We start from the raw sequence: 19588 nt of genomic DNA on the forward strand, positions 1-19588 counted from the left end.
CTTTTTTGCGTCCCTTGGCCCAGGGGTGCTGTGTCGGTCCCTCAGGCCTGGCAGTGCTGGCCAGAAACCCTACGAGCAGCGCAGTGCCGGTGGCTGCGCGTGTGTGGTTGCCCAGTTGTGGTTTGTGGTTGCCCAGTGCCGGTGGCTGCGTGTCCATGGTTGCCCAGCGCTGGCAGGGCAGGGGACTGGGAGTGCAGTGTCCGTCCCTTGGCTGAGGAAGGGGACAGAGGAAAGGAAGCCACACGGCTGCCGAGTTGCGTCAACCAAGGATTTGGCTGCCACATTTGTGCATTGGAGAATGAACTTGCCTTGGTGTGAGCCCCACCGGGCTTCAGTCCTGCTTAAACTGAGCACGGAAGAGTCTGGCCCCTGTGCCTGGGGTGGGGATGTGTGAGCTCAATCCCAAACACGCAACAGCAAACACGCACCACACCAGTTTGTCTTTTTCTTTCAGTCACATTTATTGGCAATTGTGGCGGTTGGTACTGATTGGGAGTGTGGTTCCATAAGCGGTTGCAGTACAAGAAGGGGTGGTTATTTTGGGAGGGGAGTATTAGCACCAAAAGGGAGCTGGTGAGCTTTAGAAACCTTGCAGAGATGTACTGGAAAGTGAGGAGTTACTGCTGGACACGCCGGATGGATTGGATCTGAGAGGTCTGGGCGTGTGAACCCCACTCTCTCCAGTGCTTGTAGTCTCCTCCGTGGTGGTCGGACTCCAAGACGTACTGGTAGCCACGGTACCCGGGATACTGGTAGCAAACCCAGCTGGAAGAAAAGGAGTCGTCAGACGGCCATGAAGGGGATAAGGTAAGCAACAGGGTTATGGGGTGTCCCGTCTCCAGCTGTGGCAGCACAGCGATGGCAGTGGTTCATCCCCACTGCTCCTGGGCCTTTGCCCATCACTTACGCTCCGCACTGGATCTTCATGGAGCCCACTTCGTTGTTGGCCCAGCCCATGGCCTGCAGCGAGGGGTAGTCGTCAGCAATCTCCCACTGGCGGCCGATGAAGTTGTCTTTCTCGAAGATGGTGATCTTGGATTCCTTGTGATTCTGGGGAGGGGGGAACGGGACAGCAGGGGGTAAGGGGGAGGTAGTGGAGTGTCTCTCCTCAGCGTGGAGGGGGACACCAAGGCTGTCCCTCCCTATGGCTCTGCTCGGAGGGTTTCCTGGGGATGGTGCGTGCAGCCGGAGGGAAGGGGGTGTTCAGACCCTGTTTTCCCAAAGCCTGGATGTGTGGAGGTGCTCAGCAGGATGGGGCTGGGCTGGGGCAGGGGTTGGCTGGGGAGGTGTCAGTGACAGCTATGCCACAATTATCATCCCAGCATGGCTGTTCCTGAGCTTTAGTCACATACAGCTTGGCCAAAAGTTGTCTTGAAGTTATAGAAGACAGGACAAGAAAGAGCAAATCCTGCTGAGCAAGTAGGGAAGAGCTGAGCCCACCTTGAGGTGCTTCTGCCACCTGCAGAGCCTCTGGCATGGCTGTGATTGCCCTTCCTAACCTCACTCCCTCGACCTCGTGCTTTTGCCTAGGACATTGGATGGGATCAGAGACATGGGAGTTCCGTTGGAGCCGGGAACACTCACAGCAGAGCAGACGGGGCGGAAGGACATCAGGCGCTCGATGTGGTAGGCGTTGCTGCCGCTCCAGGCATCCCAGCGCGGGTACTCTCCCCTCTCCAGGATGAACTGCTGCCCACAGAAGCCGGTGTGCTCATAACCAACCCAGCTGCAAAAACAGAGCAAGAGCTGCCAGGGCTTCCTGCTCGGGACTGGCACCGCGGCTTGGATGTACGTGCAAGGAGAAGGTTGGGGGCTGACCTCTACCCACAGGGTCGGAGGGAAGGAAGCAGTGCTGGATGTGGGCGTAGAAACCGGGGAACCTGTGACCACATCTGGTGCCTGGGAAGCTGCCTGCATGGCAGCGATGGCATCCCCCAATGCGGTGGGTGATGGGACCCCCTCAGAGACACAGCCTGAGAGGGGGCCCAGTCTGCCCTAACACTCCAGGGTTTTTCACACTGATAGGCATCGTGATAGGATGCCACAGGACACCCACAGCTGCCCTGCTCTCCCAATGGCCTCATTTCTTACTTGTTTCCCAGTTACAAGCTGGCACACCTGGAAAGATCTGAATTCCTGATGCCCTCATAGGGAGGCAGAGTCTGGGCTGGAGCCTGGACTCAGAGACTCATGGAGTGGTTTGGGTTGGAAGGGACCTCAAAGCTCGTCCAGTCCCACCCCCTGCCATGGGCAGGAACACCTCCCACTGGATCAGGGGCTCCAAGCCCCATCCAACCTGGCCTGGAACCCCTCCAGGGATGGGGCAATCTGGGCCAGGGCCTCCCCACCCTCACAGGAAAACATTTCTTCCTAAGATCTTGTCTCAATCTCCCCTCTTGCTGCTCAAACCCATTCCCCTCATCCTATCCCTGCCCTCCCTGATCAAGAGCCCCTCCCCAGCTTTCCCGCAGGACGCTGGCACAGGCTGTGCAGCCCACAGTTCCGCTGCTCCTGGGGAACACGGGGTGCTGAGGGGTGCACCAAGCCTAGGGGAGCGAGGGCCTTTTGATCCAAACTGAGTCCCGATCCCGTGTCCCGCAGTCGTTCTCCCCCCGTGCAAGGTGACCAGCCTGATTAGGACACGTCAGCTGAAGCAGTGAGCTGATTACGGCGGGAGCACGCATGCCGCTGTAATCCCATTAGCATTACAAATCCTAAATATAGCAGCGCAAATCTATCTTGTCTGCTTCCCCAGCCCCAGCGGGATGCTTGCCGTGGGGACCGCTCCTTACACACAGCGTCTCGGAGCCGTCTTGTCTGTGCCAGGGAAGATTCCTGTACACAGGGAGAAGCCCAGCTCTGCTCCCTGTGGCTGTTGGTGACTGGGGTGGCCCTGCACAGGCTGTGGGGGGGCTCTGCCGTAGCCCTGGGGAGCTGCACAGTGTGGGCAGAGCATGAAGCAGAGCAGGGCTGGGCCCTGGGGCAAGAAAGATATGTTTAGGCTTCATGGGGTTAGTGAGGCAGATGAGGACCTGCCTGAGCTCGAGAGCCACTCGCTGAGCACTGATCTTTGCCGCATCCTTGGGCAGCATCCCTGTGGGACACCCAGGAGCTCCAAACCTGGTGACTCCCAGACTGTGGGAGGCAGTTTTGGATGATGTGAAAAGCGTTCCCACCATCTTCTGGCACACTTTCTGTGTCAGTGTTGCCCAGGGCTGGCTGCTCTACCCTATGGCTTCCCCTGGCTGCAGTGCTTGGCTCCAGCCCAGACACCCCTCAACCTGCCATCCTGCCTGGAAAAGCATCCCTGCCGCTGGCAGCTGAGTACTCACGCGCCACACTCCACCTTCATGGAGCGGATGTTGTCGAAGCCACACTCCATGATGTTTGGGCAGGCTGAAGTGAACTCCATCCGCTTGCCCTGGAAGTTTTCTTGGTCGTACACGGTGATCTGGAATGGAGAGCCAGCTGCCAAGTTGGGAACTGCCCGACAATGGCCCCAGGTGACTCAGCGTGTCTTTGAGATGGAAGCTCTCGCTCCATCTGGGCTGGGACACAGCCCCGCACACCTCTGCGCGTCCCTGCACTGCTGGCCCCGTGACGCCCTGCCTTGGTGTCAAGGGAGCCGCATGCCGGTCCCCGCTCCGCTCTCCTGCTCACCCCTGCAGAGATCAGTTCCTGGGGCAGCAGTGCCGTCCGGAGAGAGGAGCGGAGCCGTTCTGGGACGGGCGGGTGGCAGGGCTGTGGCTGGCGGTTCTCCCGGCCTCTGCTCCGAACGCTCTAGGGCAAAGAGGATTAACGGGGGAAAGGGCGATGGGGAACTCCCTGGGGGGCTGCGGTTGATGCTCTTCTCTCCGAGCTTTGGCAGGATGCGCCCCGCTTGGGCACGTGCTTCTTTCCCTCTTGGCACCCTCCTCAAACGGTGTCCTTGGAGCCGCTGGCAGAGCCCTCGAGGCTGCTCCCCACCTCGCTCCGCCGTGCCCACCACCCGCTTGGCACACAGTGCCCTGAGATGGGGGGATGAATAACAACACGGGGGGTTCGGGGACTGCTGTAAGTGCCTGGCACAGCACAACTGGCGAGAGCAGGGCACGGCTGGCTGCTGCAAAGAGGCTTATGAAAAACACCCGCAAGGTTTCTGAGCAGGCAGGAGGCGCGTTGGCGCAGGCAGAGGACAGGGGTGCCTTGCTTCCCCTGCTCCCTCCACCTCACTGCCCACCACGTAGCTTTTCTGGTCCCATAGGAGGGGATTTGCCCCTCTCCCTGTCCCCCACCTGCACACTGGGAAAGACAAGATGCAGGGAGTGCGAGGACATACCTTCCATGGGCCCATGGGGACAGGCAGAGGGTTTGTCTGAGCCATCTTTGCTGCTGGAACGGTGTCTGGAGAAGGAAGTAAAAGCGGTTTGCACTGCAGCGAGCCCCGTGCATCCCCTCAGCCTGCTCGTGGGGCTGGGGGGTGGCTCTGTGCCCGCTGCCCGCAGCGCCTCTGCGAAGGCAGCCACCCTGCTGCTGGTGAAGAGCCACATCAGTCGCAGCAGGACCCTCTTGCTCGCCACAAATGCGGCGAGGAGCATGGCAGGGGGCTCCCTTCTCGCATGATGCCCCTTCCCTCCTCCCAGCCATGGCACAAAGCCCGCTTCCCCTTCCCCAATGCCATGCCATCGCTAGGAAAAACACCCCTGAGCGACAGTGGAGAGTGGCGGTGGTGGTCACAGGCTGTTGCGTGCCCGGAGGTGTCAAACAGACCCTCCTTGCTCCCCGTTCCCTGTCCTGGCACCACGGCTGTGCCTCCCCCGGGGGCCACGGTGGGCTCCCACGGACGGTGCCAGCTAACGGTGTGAGATGCCACGGCAGAGGCTGCGGCCGTGCGGATGCCAGGACTGGAGTGGCCCATATAGAGGGGTTCTCAGCCACCCCAGCTGCCAGCGGGGACGTGTGAGCCTGTCTTTTGCCACGGGGAACGGCGATGCTCCGTCTGGGTATCTTTTGCCACCAAGCAGGAGGAAGGGTGTCTGCCCGGCCAGGAGCAGGGGGCGAGGTGGGAGAGGTACGGATCAGTTCCAGGACTCACCTAGCTCAGGCGGTTACTGCTGCTTTGCCCATGTAATGTTTGCCTACTTCAGCGGCTCGGCTTTTATAGGATGCTGCTGGCCGGGAGCTGGTGCCAGCGTTTGCAGAGCCGTCAGCACAATGCTTGCTCTGGCATTGTCCTGCTGATCCCCGGAGATTTCAGCTGCTCATCCCCATGGGCTGAGCCACATTCTTAGGGAAAAAGAAAAAAAAAATTTGATAATAAAAAAAAAAAATAATCGGGGCGGCTGTTTGCACAGATAATCTTGGGCATAAATGACTCAACGGTTTGAGCGCTCTGGCATTTTCCAGGGCAATGCACCGCGCTGCCGCGGGGCAAGCGTGGAGCTGGGCTGGCCCTGGCGCCGGCTGGCACGGTGGGGAAGGCACGGGACCCTCCCGGTGAGACCCTGCGGGTGGGGGGCTCGGCTGGGACTCTGCCAGGCCCCACCATGGCTGTGAACCATAGAATCGTAGAATCAGAGACTCGTGGTGTGCTTTGGGTGGGAAGGGACCTCAAAGCCCATCCAGTTCCACCCGCTGCCATGGGCAGGGACACCTCCCGCTGGATCAGGGGCTCCAAGAACCATCCAACCTGGCCTGGAACCCCTCCAGGGATGGGGCAGCCACCACTGCTCTGGGCAACCTGGGCCAGGGCCTCCCCACCCTCATTGTGAAGATGCTTTCCGTAATGATAGAATCATAGATTGGTTTGGGTTCGAAGGGACCATAAAGAATCGACGACACTGCAAAGCAGAGCCACAATGCATGGAAACAGACGGACTCCAAAGACCTCATCTCAACCTCCCCTCTTTCAGCTGACAACGATTCCACTTGTCCCGTTGCTACAGGCTCTGCTAAAAAGTTTTTTCCCATCCTCCTTATAAGCTGCTTTTAAGCATTGAAAGGCTGCAACAAGGTGTCCCCAGAGCCTTCTCTTCTCCAGGCTGAACAACCCCAGCGCTCTCAGCCTGTCCTCGCATGGGAGGTGCTCTGGATCATCTCCGTGGCCTCCTCTGGACCTGTTCTAACACCTCCACGTCCTTCCTGTGCTGAGGACTCCAGAACAGAACGCAGGGCTCCAGGCGGGGTCTCACCAGAGAGGAGCAGAGGGGCAGCATCCCCTCCCTCGTCCTTCTTATCCCACTTCTGATGCAGCCCAGGACAGGGTTGGCTTTCTGCGCTGCCCCACATCGCCAACCCACATCCAGCTTCCCATCTACCAGCACCCCCGGGCCCTTCTCCTTCCCGTGTCCCTGTCTCCATGTTGGTGTGGATGCCCTCCTCCCGCCACAGGCCGTGGTGGGGGCTGTGAGGCTGCTCCTCCCGAGGGCGCTGGTGTGGGACCTCCCATTCACCAGCCCAGCAGCCCCAGTGCTCCCCCGGCCCAGCCTGGGGGGAGCCGCCATGGCGCTGGGATGCCTCGGGCTGCGGTAACCATGGCAACGAGGCACCCTTAGGCCTCAGGCCTGGCGGTAACCGTGGCAACCGAAGAATCCTAGAATCATGGAATGGGTTGGCTTGGAAGGGATCTTAAAGCCCATCCAATTCCACTCTCTGCCATGGGCAGGGACACCTCCCACTGGATCGGGGCTCCGAGAACCATCCATCCTGGTCCAGGGATGGAGCATCCATCTTGGGGCAACCTGTGCCCGTGCCGCCCAGCCCAGGTCCTGCTGCCCTTCGCCGCGGCACAGCTCGTCGGGACGCAGGCAGCACGGGCGCTGCAGCTCCCAGGGTGCCATGGTGGGCGCAGGCCGGGGCCGTTGCGGGTCACGAGGCGAGCGCGGCGGCGCGGGCTGCTGCCTCAGCGCATGGCTGCCGGCACAAAGCGCTGCCCGCGTCTGACTGCCCCTTTTGTCTCCTCGCCGGGCGGCCACCACAAAACAAAGCGCCCCGTCAGCGCTGCCGGCCGTGCAGCCTGGCGGGCGGCCCAGGGGGACCGTGGCGGGGCTGCGCCGCAGAGATGGCACCCGCTGGGCGTGGGCGCGGCGGCGATGTGGGCAGGGGGGCATCTCTCCCCTCGCCGGCCACCGCCGTGTGCTGTGGGGGGGACAGGGATGGGCCCTACGGGGGCATCAGTGGGTAGCAGAGCTGTGGGGCTGCATCCCGGCGCTCCCAGGGCACGCTGGCTGGCTGCGCCGCTGCATCCCAGCACATGTGGGGTCAGGGAAAGGGGAGAACAGGGCCACCTGCCCTCTGCGGGGCTCCAAAACATGGGCTGGTGGCATGAATGCTCCAGTAAAGACCTCAGGCATCCTCCCTGCACCCCCTGCCATGTACCTCCCCCTCGCCAAATGCTGGCCATCCTTTGCTTCCAGAGGAAGGCCAGGCTGGACCTCATCCCCTAACTCCCTCAGACCCTCATCCATGCCCTGGCCATGGTTTTGGCCGCCCCAGTGATGCGGATGCTTTGCCAGGAGCTGGGAACCACTAGAGGGAGAGCTCATCTCAAGCGGCCTGTGTCGCAGCCGACGCATGCGGGTGTACAGCACCGCACACCCCCTGCGCCCACACAGCTCCCATAGGGGTGTACAGCACCGCACACCCCCTGCACCCCACACAGCTCCCATAGGGGTGTACAGCACCGCACACCCCCTGCGCCCACACAGCTCCCATAGGGGTGTACAGCACCGCACATCTCCTGCACCCCACACAGCTCCCGTAGGGGTGTATGGCATTGCACACCCCCTATGCCCATGGAGGCATATGGCATCATGCACCCCCTGCGCCCCACACAGCTCCCATAGGGGTGTACGGCACCGCACACCCCCTGCGCCCCACACAGCTCCCATAGGGGTGTATGGCACTGCACACCCCCTGCACCCCACACAGCTCCCATAGGGGTGTACAGCACCGCACACCCCCTGCACCCCACATATCTCCTATGGGTGTGTACGGCACCGCACACCCCCTGTGCCCATGGAAGCATATGGCATCATGCACCTCCTGCGCCCCACACAGCGCCCATAGGGGTGTACAGCACTGCACACCCCCTGCGCCCCACACAGCTCCCATAGGGGTGTACGGCATGGCACACCCCCTGCACCCCACACAGCTCCCCACACAAAGGGAAATCGCTGGCTCTTGCTGCAAATCATCCCAAGGCAAAGCCTGGAGCCAGCAGCCAGCCCAGGCCAGGAGCAGAGCGAGGAGCCCCCCTTGCACCCCGATGTGGGGCATGGCCAAGGGCTTGGCACCCTCAGCACAGAACAAGAGCCCCACCATGCACCTTGAGGTGTGGGGGGCTCTGCAGGTGCTCTCCCAGCTCACACCAAGCACTGCTGGTGGGGCAGGTCCCCCCCAACTACAAAGACCTGGGGGGATGTTGGGGAGCCACCACCACCATGACGATGCCGGCGGGTCCGCAGGTTGTCCGGAACAACTGGTTTTTCTGGATCCCAGAGACTATAAAATAGCAGTGACCTATTTAGGAAACCCTGCAGCACTGCAAAACAGATACTTCTCCTCCCAGCCGAGCTGGAGGCCCTCGTCGCTCCATCCAGAGGCACAGCAGAACACCACTGGAGCTGCGGCTCTGTCCTGCTTCTCTCTAGAATGCCACAACAGAGACTTTCCCTGGACACGGAGTTTGGTGCGGAAGCCCTGTGCAGCTCTGTGCCGGGGCAGAGGTGCTCTGGGCAGCCTGGCCCTGCCAGAGGGGATGGCGAGGATCTCGCAGGCGTGGGCACCTGGCTGCCTTGCAGGGAAGCACGGAAGTGTTCAGCCCTGAAAAAAGCTGTCACGGGGCGGCTGCTGGTGGCAAAGCTGTGTGAGACACCAGGGATCCCGTGCTGTCCCACGGCTCAGCGGTTCCAACCAGCAGCAGCCCTGCCAACCGCCTGCCCGGTGGGATAAAGAAGCAGGAGCTGCCACAGGCTGTGACCGGCTGTTCCTGTGCCAGGGGAAGCGGGGCAGAGGTACAGTCACACAATGGGAACCCTCGCCACCGCGGCCGGAAAACCCTCCTGGCAGCCAAGCCAGGGCTCTGCCACCCCTCCGGACGGCTGTAGCTCCCCATGGTGGGTGCCACGTGCCCCGGGATAAAGGAAAGTGTGATAAAAGCAGGCGGCAGGGCTGGCTGCTGCATCCTCTGCCACCGCGAGGGCTGCATCTCCTGCACCGCTGCAGCCCTCAGCCCCGCGGGCGGCTGCCGCGTTGCTCTTGCTGTGCTCACACACGTGAGTGATGCTCTGCTGCAGCACTGGAGCCATGTCTGATGGCATCAAATGGAATGGAATGGCATCCAACGGAATGGAACAGCATCTTGATGGCACGGGATGGAGTAGAGCAGCACGGAACGGCCCCCGTGCACATGCTGCGGGGTGGGAATCACACCCGGCCTTACCACTGCAAGGGGGATTGTGACCCAGTGCAATTCCCAGCGCTCACAGAGGTGAACCCAGCGCAATTCCCAGTGCTCACAGAGGTGAACCCAGCGCAATTCCCAGTGCTCACAGAGGTGAACCCAGTGCAATTCCCAGCGCTCACAGAGGTGAACCCAGCGCAATTCCCAGTGATCACAGAGGTGAACCCAGCGCAATTCCCAGTGATCACAGAGGTGAACCCAGTGCAATTCCCAGTGCTCACAGAGGTGAACCCAGCGCAATTCCCAGTGCTCACAGAGGTGAACCCAGAGCAATTCCCAGTGCTTACAGAGGTGAACCCAGCGCAATTCCCAGTGCTCACAGAGGTGAACCCAGCGCAATTCCCGGAGCTCACGGGGGTGAGACTCAGCCACTGATGGATGGTGAGGGGTTTTAGAGTGAGTGCTCTAAGGTGCCCCAGAGCAGGGCAGGAGTCACGGGAGGTGGCAAGGATGGTGATGGAGACAGACTCCTGTCCCTCTGTCCATCCTGAGCTTTCCAGCAGAGACGAAGCTGTCTCTGAAAACACTTCTGGAAAGAGCTCATGGATACCTGTCTTTGGGGTTCCTGTTCCTCAAGCTCTGTTCCAGCTTCCATGGGCTGCTGGGCCCCACGAAGGGCCCAGAGGTGGCCCAGAACCAGGGAGAGAGCAAAGGGCTCTGTGTGTGCACCAGGGAGAGAGCAAAGGGCTGTGTGTGCACCAGGGAGAGAGCAAAGGGCTGTGTGTGCACCAGGGAGAGAGCAAAGGGCTCTGTGTGTGCACCAGGGAGAGAGCAAAGGGCTGTGTGTGCACCAGGGAGAGAGCAAAGGGCTGTGTGTGCACCAGGGAGAGAGCAAAGGGCTGTGTGTGCACCAGGGAGAGAGCAAAGGGCTCTGTGTGTGCACCAGGGAGAGAGCAAAGGGCTGTGAGTGCACCAGGGAGAGAGCAAAGGGCTGTGTGTGTGCACCAGGGAGAGAGCAAAGGGCTGTGTGTGCACCAGGGAGAGAGCAAAGGGCTGTGTGTGCGCACCAGGGAGAGAGCAAAGGGCTGTGTGTGTGCACCAGGGAGAGAACACGGCACATAAGTGTATTTTCCCGTGTGTGCTGCAGGGGAGTACCAGAGGGCTCTCTGTCCTTTCTAGCAGTGTGAGAACACTCTGTGTGTGCCATTCTGTGCCGTTCCATGCAATTTGATCCCCTGGTGCTGTTCCATCCCATTCCACTCTGTTCCATCCCGTGCCGTTCCATGCTGTTCCATTCCATGCCGTTTGATCCCCCAGTGCTGTTCCATCCCGTGCCGTCCCCTTTCACTCTGTGCCGTTCCATGCCGTTCCATTCCACGCCGTTCCATGCCATTTGATCCCCCAGTGGTGTTCCATCCCCTTCCGCTCCATTCCATCCCGTGCCGTTCCATGCTGTTCCATTCCATGCCATTTGATCCCCCGGCGCTGTTCCGTCCCGTTACGTTCCATCCTGTTCCATTCCATTCCATTCCATTCCATTCCATTCCATTCCATTCCATTCCATTCCATTCCATTCCATGCTGTTCCATTCCATCCCGTTCTGTTCCATTCCATGCCATTCCGTTCCATGCCATTCCATTCTGCTCCATGCCGTTCGATCCCCTGGCGCTGTTCCATCCCGTGTCGTTCCATGCCGTTCCATTCCGTTCCATCCTGTGCTGTTCCATGCCATTCCATTCCATGCCGTTCGATCCCCCGGCGCTGTTCCATCCCGTGCCGTTCTGTTCCGTTCCATGCCGTTCCATGCCATTTGATCCCCCGGTGGTGTTCCATCCCATCCCGTTCCGTTCCGTTCTATTCCATCCCGTTCCGTTCCATGCCGTTCCATTCCGTCCCATGCCGTTCGATCCCCCTGCGCTGTTCCACCCCGTGCCGTTCCGTGCCGTTCCACGCCGTGCCGCTGGGCTCCGTTCCGCCCCGTTCCGCCCCGTTTCGAGCCGCCCCCGGCGGCGCGCGCAGAGCCGGCAGCGCGCGCCCCGCCCCGCACCGGGGCCCGGCTCCGCCGCAGCTCCGGCAGCAGCGCCGGCACCGGTGAGTAACGGCACCCCCGGGGCCGGCGGGGGTTGGGGGCGCGCACGTGTGTGTGTGTGTGTGGGTATATGCGTGTGTGTGCGCGTGCATGAGTGCGTGTGCGCGCCTGCGAACGAGTGCGTGTGCGGCAGCCCCCCCCGCTCACCCCGTGCCTGCCCCCCGCTGCACGGCAGGGGGTGCTTGGGGGGGCCCCCCCGCTCCCCAGTGCACTCTGTGAGTGGGAGCCCCCCCGCTGTGATACAGGTTGTGTTTGGGGGTGCCCCCCTGTTCCACTGCAGGTTGTGTTTGTGGGTGCCCCTCATTGCACTGCAGGTTGTGTTTGTGGGTCCCCCCCTGCTCCACTGCAGAGTGTGTTTGTGGGTGCCCCCCATTGTGCTGCAGGTTGTGTTTGTGGGTGCCCCCCATTGTGCTGCAGGTTGTGTTTGTGGGTGCCCCCCTGTTCCCCAGTGCAGTGCATTAGTGGGTGCCCCCCTGTTCCACTGCAGAGTGTGTTTGTGGGTGCCCCCCACTGCACTGCAGGTTATGTTTGTGGGTGCCCCCCTGTTCCCCAGTGCAGTGCATTAGTGGGTGCCCCCCTGTTCCACTGCAGAGTGTGTTTGTGGGTGCCCCCCATTGTGCTGCAGGTTATGTTTGTGGGTGCCCCCCATTGTGCTGTAGGTTATGTTTGTGGGTGCCCCTTATGCACTGCAAGGTGTATTTGTGGGTGCCCCCATTCCACTGCAGAGTGTGTTGGTGGGTGCCCCCCATTCCCCAGTGCAGTGTGTGAGTGAGAGCCCCCCACTGTGATACAGGTTATGTTTGTGGGTGCTCCCCTGTTCCCCAGTGTACCCCATTGCACTGCAGGTTATGTTTGTGGGTGCCCCTCTTTCCACTGCAGAGTGTGTTTGTGGGTGCCCCCCATTGTGCTGGGTGGGTTATGTTTGTTTGTGGGTGCCCCCTATTGTGCTGCAGGTTATGTTTGTGGGTGTCCCCTATTGCACTGCAAAGTGTATTTGTGGGTGCCCCCATGCCACTGCAGAGTGTGTTGGTGGGTGCCCCCCATTGTGCTGCAGGTTATGTTTGTGGGTGCTCCCCTGTTCTGCTACAGAGTGTGTTTGTGGGTGCCCCCGTCGTGGCGCAGGTTATGTTTGTGGGTGCCCCCTATTGTGCTGTAAGGTGTATTTGTGGGTGCCCCTCATTCCACTGCAAGTTGTGTTTGTGGGTGCCTCTGATCCTACTGCTGGCTGTGTTTGGGGGTGACCCTGTTATGTTGCAGGGTGTATTTGTGCGTGCTCCCCCTGTTCCGCTGCAGGGTGGGTTTGTGGGTGCCCCCTGTTCCACTGTGGGGTGTGCTTGTGTGAGCTCCCCTGTTCCACTGCAGGGTGGGTTTGTGGGTGCCCCCTGTTCCACTGTGGGGTGTGCTTGTGTGAGCCCCCCTGTTCCACTGCAGGGTGGGTTTGTGGGTGCCCCCTGTTCCACTGTGGGGTGTACTTGTGTGAGCCCCCCTGTTCCACTGCAGGGTGGGTTTGTGGGTGCCCCCTGTTCCACTGTGGGGTGTACTTGTGTGAGCCCCCCTGTTCCACTGCAGCGTGGGTTTGTGGGTGCCCCCTGTTCCACTGTGGGGTGTGCTTGTGTGAGCCCCCCTGTTCCACTGCAAGGTGGGTTTGTGGGTGCTCCACATTGCACTGTAGCTTACGTTTGTGGGTGCCCCCGTTGTACTGCAGGATGGGTTTGCGGGTGCCCCCCGGTGCACCACGGAGTGCATTTTTGGATGATCCCCATTGCACTGCAGCTTATGTTTGTGGGTGCCCTCCCATCACCCTGTGGGGTGTGTTTGTGGGTGCCCCCCATTCCCCTGCAGGGTGTGTTTGTGGGTGCCCCCCGTTCCCCTGCGGGGTGTGTTTGTGGGTGCCCCCTGCAGCAGCAGGCTGTGGGGCGCAGGAGATGCCTGCACCCACTGGGGACAGCTGGGGGTGCCGGTGTCCCTCGGATGCGCATGCACCCTTGGGTGGGGGGACTGTCCCTATGGGGCACCCCACTTTGGTGCAGGGCTTCTCAGGGCCAGCACGGCTTCCAGGGAAAAAACCACTAGCCTGGGCCTTCCCTGCACCGCAGAGGAATCGCATCCAAAGCCATTCTCCCGGCTCTCCGTTGGCTGCGTTGCTCTTTGGGGTGACACCAGGGGGTGGGTGGCCTTGTGGAGCACTGCGGTGCTGGGGTGCCAGGGGCTCGCGGGGCCGGCGGCTGCTACGCCACCTGCCTACGCGTTAATTTGCCCGGGGAGGAATATAATATTATATAGAGCAGCAGGCAAAGGACTGGGATGCGCGTCCAGAAATAGTGTGGTTTCCAGCCTGTGAGATGCAAATCGTCTGGTCAGCGGGCGAGCTAAACTTAGGGCAATTAAAGAAGATTGTGGGTCCGTGGCGGGTGCGCGAGGGCACGCGGCAGCCGGCGTTCCTGCACCCCACGCTGGCCCTGGCACCCCGGCAGCACCCACCGCCCCGTTTGCCGTCGGGACCGGGTGTTCCCGCAGTGCCTGCGCCAGCTCTGGACTTTGCCCGCCGCCGAGCCGCGGCTCAGCCTTTCACCTTTGCCGTGGGCTGGGCTGTGTTTGGGGCCAGGCTGCAAATTTGGGGCCAAAAAGGGGCAGTGGGGGAAGGCACAATGGGACTGCCACCCTGACCTTCCCCCAGCTGGGCATCAAACCCTCTCCCGCTTCGCTCCCACCCGGCAGAGCCCGGCAGCGATCGCCACTCCACCACCTCTGTTTTGTAAGGACTCCCGAGCTGCTTTATCACCTGTCTTTGGGGCAAGGCGGGTGCCTGCACCCCACACATGCACCCTGTGCACCCTCCTGGCCTCTGTCACCATCCCAGGGTGACGTGTCCAAGCCTGTCTGGGTCATTCGCTGCTGGACACGGGGTTCCTGCGGCCAGAGGACCCGCAATCCTTCTTTGGAGACAGCCTGGCGGCGCATCCAGCTGTGACTCGGGTAAATTCGGGTTTGTTTCCCTCCTGACGCATCCCAGCGTTGTCCGTAAGGGAAGGCAGCGCAGAAGGATTTGGAAAACCCCTAAATTTCCTCGCTCTGTGGAAAACTTGTGTCTGGCAAGGAGACGAGGAGGCGTCGTGCAGGTCAGTCCCCTCTGCCCTATGTCAGAGCCAGGCCGGCTGCTGGGCATCGCTGCCGCCAGCACCCGCTCCCCGGCACGGCATCGTCCTGGCAAAGCCGGCACCGTGGGGTGCCCAAGGAGGCGATGACTGCGAGCTCCTGTGCCAAAGTGACGGGCGAGCATGGCCCTGCCACCGGGACAGGGAGCAGAGCAGGGAGGGCAGGCGATTGGCAAACCTGCACTGCCGGTCCCTGCGCAGGGAGCGTGTCAGGTGAGATTGCGTCTCGGCGAAGGAAGGAGTGGCTCGGAGTTTCCGAGAATGCCTTCCTCCCTGCCTGAAACTCCCTGGCACCCTGGCAGGGATGTTGGGGCTCATGGCCACAGTGGGGAGACAGGGGGAAAGTTGCATTCCTGGCTCAGAGAGGGCTTTGAGGGCCTCCAGTTGGATCTCCCTTTGTGCCACTAAACCCTTCCAGGGTGACATCTGCTGTCGCCTGCCAGCCCAGGTGTCACAGCAGCGTCCTTGCGTGTGATCCCCGGGCACAGCTGGCGCCCACGGGTGCCTCTCCCTCCCCTGTCATGGCTCATGCACGCCGCTGTCCCGAACACGCCTGGCGATGGGTAATCCCGGAGTGAGCCCAGGCTGAGTCAGGGAAGGTGTGTTGGGTCTGATTCAGGAGCAGGGAAGACGCTCAGCAGCCGTCTCCTGCACGCGACACGGGGCTGCACCCATCCCGCATCCCTGACAGGAGAGAAAAGGCATGAAACTGCAATGGCATCGCCCGTGGGCTGGGGTTGCTGATGCAGGAGGGATGCTGGGGTCTTCACACCAGCCCATGCAGCTCCTGTCCCCCATGTCCGGCTCCTGCCAGCGGTGGCCTTGTGTGGGGCACACGTATCCGGGCTGCCGGCGCTGCCTGATTAGCGATGCAGATGGTAACGCTTGTTCCCCCTTTTTGTTGAGCGTACAAAGGCTGGGAAGGAGCGTGTGTGCGGGGGAGAGAAACCACTGAGGACAAAGAGCGCCTCGGCTCTAACCAGCATCTGCCCAACGAGTGGCTCTGCTCCCAGGGATGTTCCTCCCAGGGCTGGGAAGGGGCCCCAGCAGCCCCCTCCCTGCCATGAAGTGAGCGTGGGGTGCTCCTGGGGGTGCATCCTTCTCTGCATCCCCCTGGCAGTGCTGATTTAAGGATGCCCAGATGACTGGGGGTACCGGTGGCCTGTGTCACGGTGCAGATGGCTCCCTCCTGCCATTGTCTGCGCTGAGGCCCCGGCAGCACCGCGGAGCAGCCGGTGGAGAGCAGCCCCAGGACCGCGTGGCCTCGGCATCCTTTGCCACAGCACCTGCAGCGGGTCAGGGGAAGGAGCCGCATCGTCCCCAGGCTCAGGTCAGTGGGTCACCCCGCAGCCGGTGTTTCTGGAAGAGGAGAAAGGAGATGGCTTGTTTGCACCCAATTTGGGGTCCTGCCCAACCCGGGTCCTGGCGGTGGGTCTGGGGGAGGCAGAATGGGCAGAGCGCTGGGGCTGAGTGATGCGGGCAGCCCCTCTGGCTGCGGGCAGGAGGCTCAGGGATGGTGAATGCAGCTGCTCGGCCGTGTCCGACCTTGTCTCTCTGGCTGCTTCCCCTCGCCGCCTTGGCTCTGTCACATGCCTGGCATGGCACTGTGCCACAGCTTGCCTGCTCAGTGCCCAGGTCTCTCCTGGGCACGTGTGCTCCCATCCTGACCCCAGGAGGGTTTGGGCAGTCCCCTGCTCTTCCTGGAACCCGTTTGGTTTTGCCAAAGGGTGGCTGGGTTCCTTGTGTCCCACTGGGTGCATTTGGGGACAGCAGGGACCGCCTCCTTTTGCAGGGAGGTGGCCCAGGTGGTGATGCTGCAGCAATGCTGCGCTGGAGCCAGGGTGCAGCATCCATGGCATCCACGCACCCCACGTGCACTGCTGTCCCTATGGACTGCCCAGTCCTCATCCCTGCGCCTCTCGGAGAGCTCTAAAGCAGATGCTTCAAACGTGGGGAGTTTTCCTGTTGTCCTTTGTGCCGAGGTTAAGTTCCTGTGCGGCTTCCTTCCCCGTTATATATAGCTGTCAGCCCGTCCTGTGCAGCGCTGCCAGCCGGCTGCTCCGGTTTGGAATTGTTTATCCGCAGCCTGAGCGCTCGATGGAGGTTGGGGCGCAGGGGGGTGGTGGGCATCAGTAGCCCCGGGGGCAAACAGGTCCCATAGCAGCCCTGGTTGGGGTGAGGCTGTGGGTGCCCCCGGATGCTGGGTGCATGCAGGGTTTTTGGGGGGGCCAGGGTTTCTGTTGGGCTGTGGTTTTGCCACTGGCCGGGTGCTCCCCTCCCTGGCGCGGGACGCCCGAATGAAAGAGTGACTGTTCCTGGAGGTCGCTGGCAACGTCACGAGTTTCTGCGTGGCCCTGGCTAAAATTAGACACTTATCAGTGTTTGGGAGGGCTGTGATTTTACAGGTTCCTGTTTATTAGGGCAACCTTTGCTTCGGGCTGTGTTTCCAGCTCCCTCCCCAGTGACGACATTGCCCATGGCTGTCCCCGGTGGCTTTGCGGTGGCCAGGGCCAGGACGAGCAGCAGAGAGGCCTCTTGTTTCTTCAACAAGAGGCTTTTGAACCAGCACGCGAGATGCCTGTGGTGCCGCAGCCAGCGGGGATGGGTGGTTTTGCCTGGGGAGCGTCTGTGCTGACAGGAGCCACTGCAAATGCAACTGGGATGCCTTCCCCCGCTGCCATTCTGCTCTGAAACAGCTCCCAACTGTGCTGGAGATACTGGAGGTCTTGCCCACCATCAGCCCTGGTCCTGGCACGGGGATGCTTGGGGCTGCTGGGCTTCTTTTGGGGTGTCCCTTGGGCTGTGGGACCACCTGTGCCGTGTCCCTGGGGCTTTGAGGCCAACCTTGTGGCATCCCTGGGGCTGCAGGGCCACCCTTCCTACGCCCTTGGGGCTTGGTGGCCAGCCAGGGCATGGACACAATGACCAGGGCAGTCTGAAAACCCTGCAGTGCTGCTGTCCCCAGGGAGCACGGGGACACTGGGACATGGCTTGGGGCTGGGAGTCACTCACACGGTGGAGTGAGGGGCAGTGGGGTGGGGGTTGGCCATGCTGCTGTCTTACAGTGCCTTTGCCCACCTGTCCTGCAGGCAGGCAGCCGCGCCGTGACCTGAGCCAGCACCTTGCCACAGGGGCGAGCGTGCCCCAAGCCCTGCTCCACCATGTTCAACCTGATGAAGAAAGACAAAGAGAAGGATGGGGCCCGAAAGGAAAAGAAAGAAAAGAAGGAGAAGAAGGAGCGAATGTCAGCAGCTGAGCTCAAGAGCCTGGAGGAGATGAGCATGCGCCGGGGCTTCTTCAACCTTAACCGTGCCTCCAAACGGGACTCCAAGACCCGCCTGGAGATCTCCAACCCCATCCCCATCAAGGTGGCCAGTGGCTCTGACCTGCATCTCACGGACATAGACTCTGACAGCAACCGGGGCAGTGTGATCTTGGACTCGGGCCACCTAAGCACGGCCAGCTCCAGCGATGACCTGAAGGTGGACGATGCCAACTTCAAGGGCTCGGTGCTGCAGCGGGCAGCCAAGTTCGGCTCGTTGGCCAAACAGAACTCCCAGATGATCGTCAAACACTTCTCCTTCTCCCAGAAAAGCCGTGATGAGAGCACTTCAGAGACATCCACCCCTTCTGAGCACTCGGCAGCCCCCTCCCCGCAGGTGGAGGTGCGCATGCTGGAGACCCAGCTTGCCAAGCAAGGGGTCCCCACAGGACACCCCCACACCCCTCCCGCCACCTCCCTGCGTGCCAAGGTGCCGGAGCTCATCAGCAAGAGGTTCCCTGCTGAGCTGCGGCTGCCTGCCGTGGTGCCCCCGCAGCCCCCACCTCCGCGGCAGCTGGAGCTGCAGAGGCGCAACACCGGCGATTTTGGCTTCTCCCTGCGCCGTACCACCATGCTGGACCGCGCGCCCGATGGGCAGGTCTACCGGCGCGTCGTGCACTTTGCCGAACCTGGAGCTGGCACCAAAGACTTGGCGTTGGGATTGGTGCCGGGTGACCGACTGGTGGAGATCAACGGGCGAAATGTGGAGAATAAATCCCGGGATGAGATCGTGGAGATGATCCGGCAGTCGGGGGAAACGGTGCAGCTGAAAGTGCAGCCCATCCTGGAGCTGAGCGAGCTGAGCCGCTGCTGGCTGCGCGGCAGGCAGGGGACACGCCACGCTGCCTGGGATGTGAGTAACGCTGCCCTCGCTGCAGGGCTGGTGCCCTGGCTTTCTGCTGGCTGCCAGCGCCCTCGCAGTGGGTGTTTGGGTTGGCAGGGGCTGTGGGAACCATCGGGTGCCGGGGCTGCTCCATCTGAGGAGCAGGAGGAGCAGGAGGCTGTGGCTGGGATGCAATTCCTGCCCGTGCCCAGGGTGGCGAAGTGGCTGCAAGGGCAGGTGCTTGCAAACTGGCATCGGGGGCTTTTCACCCCTAAAATGCTCAGTGTGCTGTTGGATTTCATCTTCCTCCTGCTGGAGGGGCTCTGGGAGAGCTCAGCTTTGCGTCACCTAGGAGAATTCTGTCCCTGTCCCATCACTGAGGAAGCACAGGGAAAGAGCTTTACTCCTCATTGCTGCGAGATCCCTAACGCTGCTTTGCAGGAGGGGTGCTCCCTGCCCCGCTGCCCGTGCCAGCCTCGCCTCGCTGGGATCCCTCCTTGGGGAGTGGAGCAAGGGGTGAGTGTGCCAGGGGACAGGACCCGCCGGCTGTGCGCAGCCCTGCGTGTGCGACTGGTGCTGTATAAATAGAAACTTAATGACTGGGTGACCCACATCTCCCTCAGGAGCTGCCCGGCTCCGCTGCCGCGGGTGAATCGGCACCCCGTCTGCCTGGCGCCCCGCTGCAGGTTCCCAAAGCTGACAGCCTGCGGGGCTGGACCCCTCCGTGGTGGCATCAGAGTGGAGTTAGTTTGGCTGAGAAGTGGGCTTGTTGAGTGTGTTTTGTAGCCTTCCTTAGGGAGAGGAGGATGTTTGTGCC

The 19588-nt window shown here is 61.6% G+C and overlaps 2 protein-coding genes across 14 annotated transcripts in view; one reads left to right on the forward strand and one right to left on the reverse strand.

The window, feature by feature from the left end:
• Nucleotides 1–461: 461 nt before the first annotated feature.
• Nucleotides 462–5168, reverse strand: CRYBA1 (crystallin beta A1). Of its 2 annotated transcripts, XM_009560217.2 has the most exons (6): nucleotides 5075–5168; nucleotides 4319–4383; nucleotides 3333–3451; nucleotides 1585–1726; nucleotides 908–1050; nucleotides 462–765 (listed from the first exon to the last, which is right to left on the reverse strand). In XM_009560217.2, the coding sequence occupies exons 2-6, from the start codon at nucleotides 4361–4363 to the stop codon at nucleotides 618–620; spliced, it is 597 nt and encodes a 198-aa protein (XP_009558512.1). In that variant the 5' UTR covers nucleotides 4364–4383; nucleotides 5075–5168; the 3' UTR covers nucleotides 462–617. The 2 variants fall into 2 exon arrangements, with proteins under 2 accessions (XP_009558512.1, XP_053941048.1); XM_054085073.1 differs by lacking the exons at nucleotides 4319–4383; nucleotides 5075–5168 and adding an exon at nucleotides 3661–3804.
• A 6202-nt stretch (nucleotides 5169–11370) lies between these two features.
• MYO18A (myosin XVIIIA) overlaps nucleotides 11371–19588 on the forward strand; it is a 44800-nt gene continuing 36582 nt past the window's right edge. For 10 of the 12 annotated variants that reach the window (XM_054084762.1, XM_054084766.1, XM_054084768.1 and 7 more), the window contains exons 1-2: nucleotides 11371–11473; nucleotides 17716–18801. In XM_054084762.1, the coding sequence (XP_053940737.1) occupies nucleotides 17788–18801 (1014 nt within the window). In that variant the 5' untranslated portion in view covers nucleotides 11371–11473; nucleotides 17716–17787. Of the gene's footprint in view, nucleotides 11474–17132; nucleotides 17350–17715; nucleotides 18802–19588 lie in introns of those variants that run through there. The other 2 variants (XM_054084763.1, XM_054084772.1) reach the window with 2 other exon arrangements.

This window comes from Cuculus canorus, chromosome 20, assembly GCF_017976375.1.
Source record: "Cuculus canorus isolate bCucCan1 chromosome 20, bCucCan1.pri, whole genome shotgun sequence".
NCBI lineage: Eukaryota > Metazoa > Chordata > Aves > Cuculiformes > Cuculidae > Cuculus > Cuculus canorus.

Coding starts and splice junctions, on each gene's coding strand:
- CRYBA1 (XM_009560217.2), bottom strand. CDS start 4,363: ATGGCTCAGACAAACCCTCTGCCTGTCCCCATGGGCCCATGGAAG. Junction 1,727..3,332: donor ATGAAGGTGGAGTGTGGCGC/GTGAGTACTCAG, acceptor CTGTTTTTGCAG/CTGGGTTGGTTATGAGCACA. Junction 766..907: donor ATGAAGATCCAGTGCGGAGC/GTAAGTGATGGG, acceptor CTTTTCTTCCAG/CTGGGTTTGCTACCAGTATC.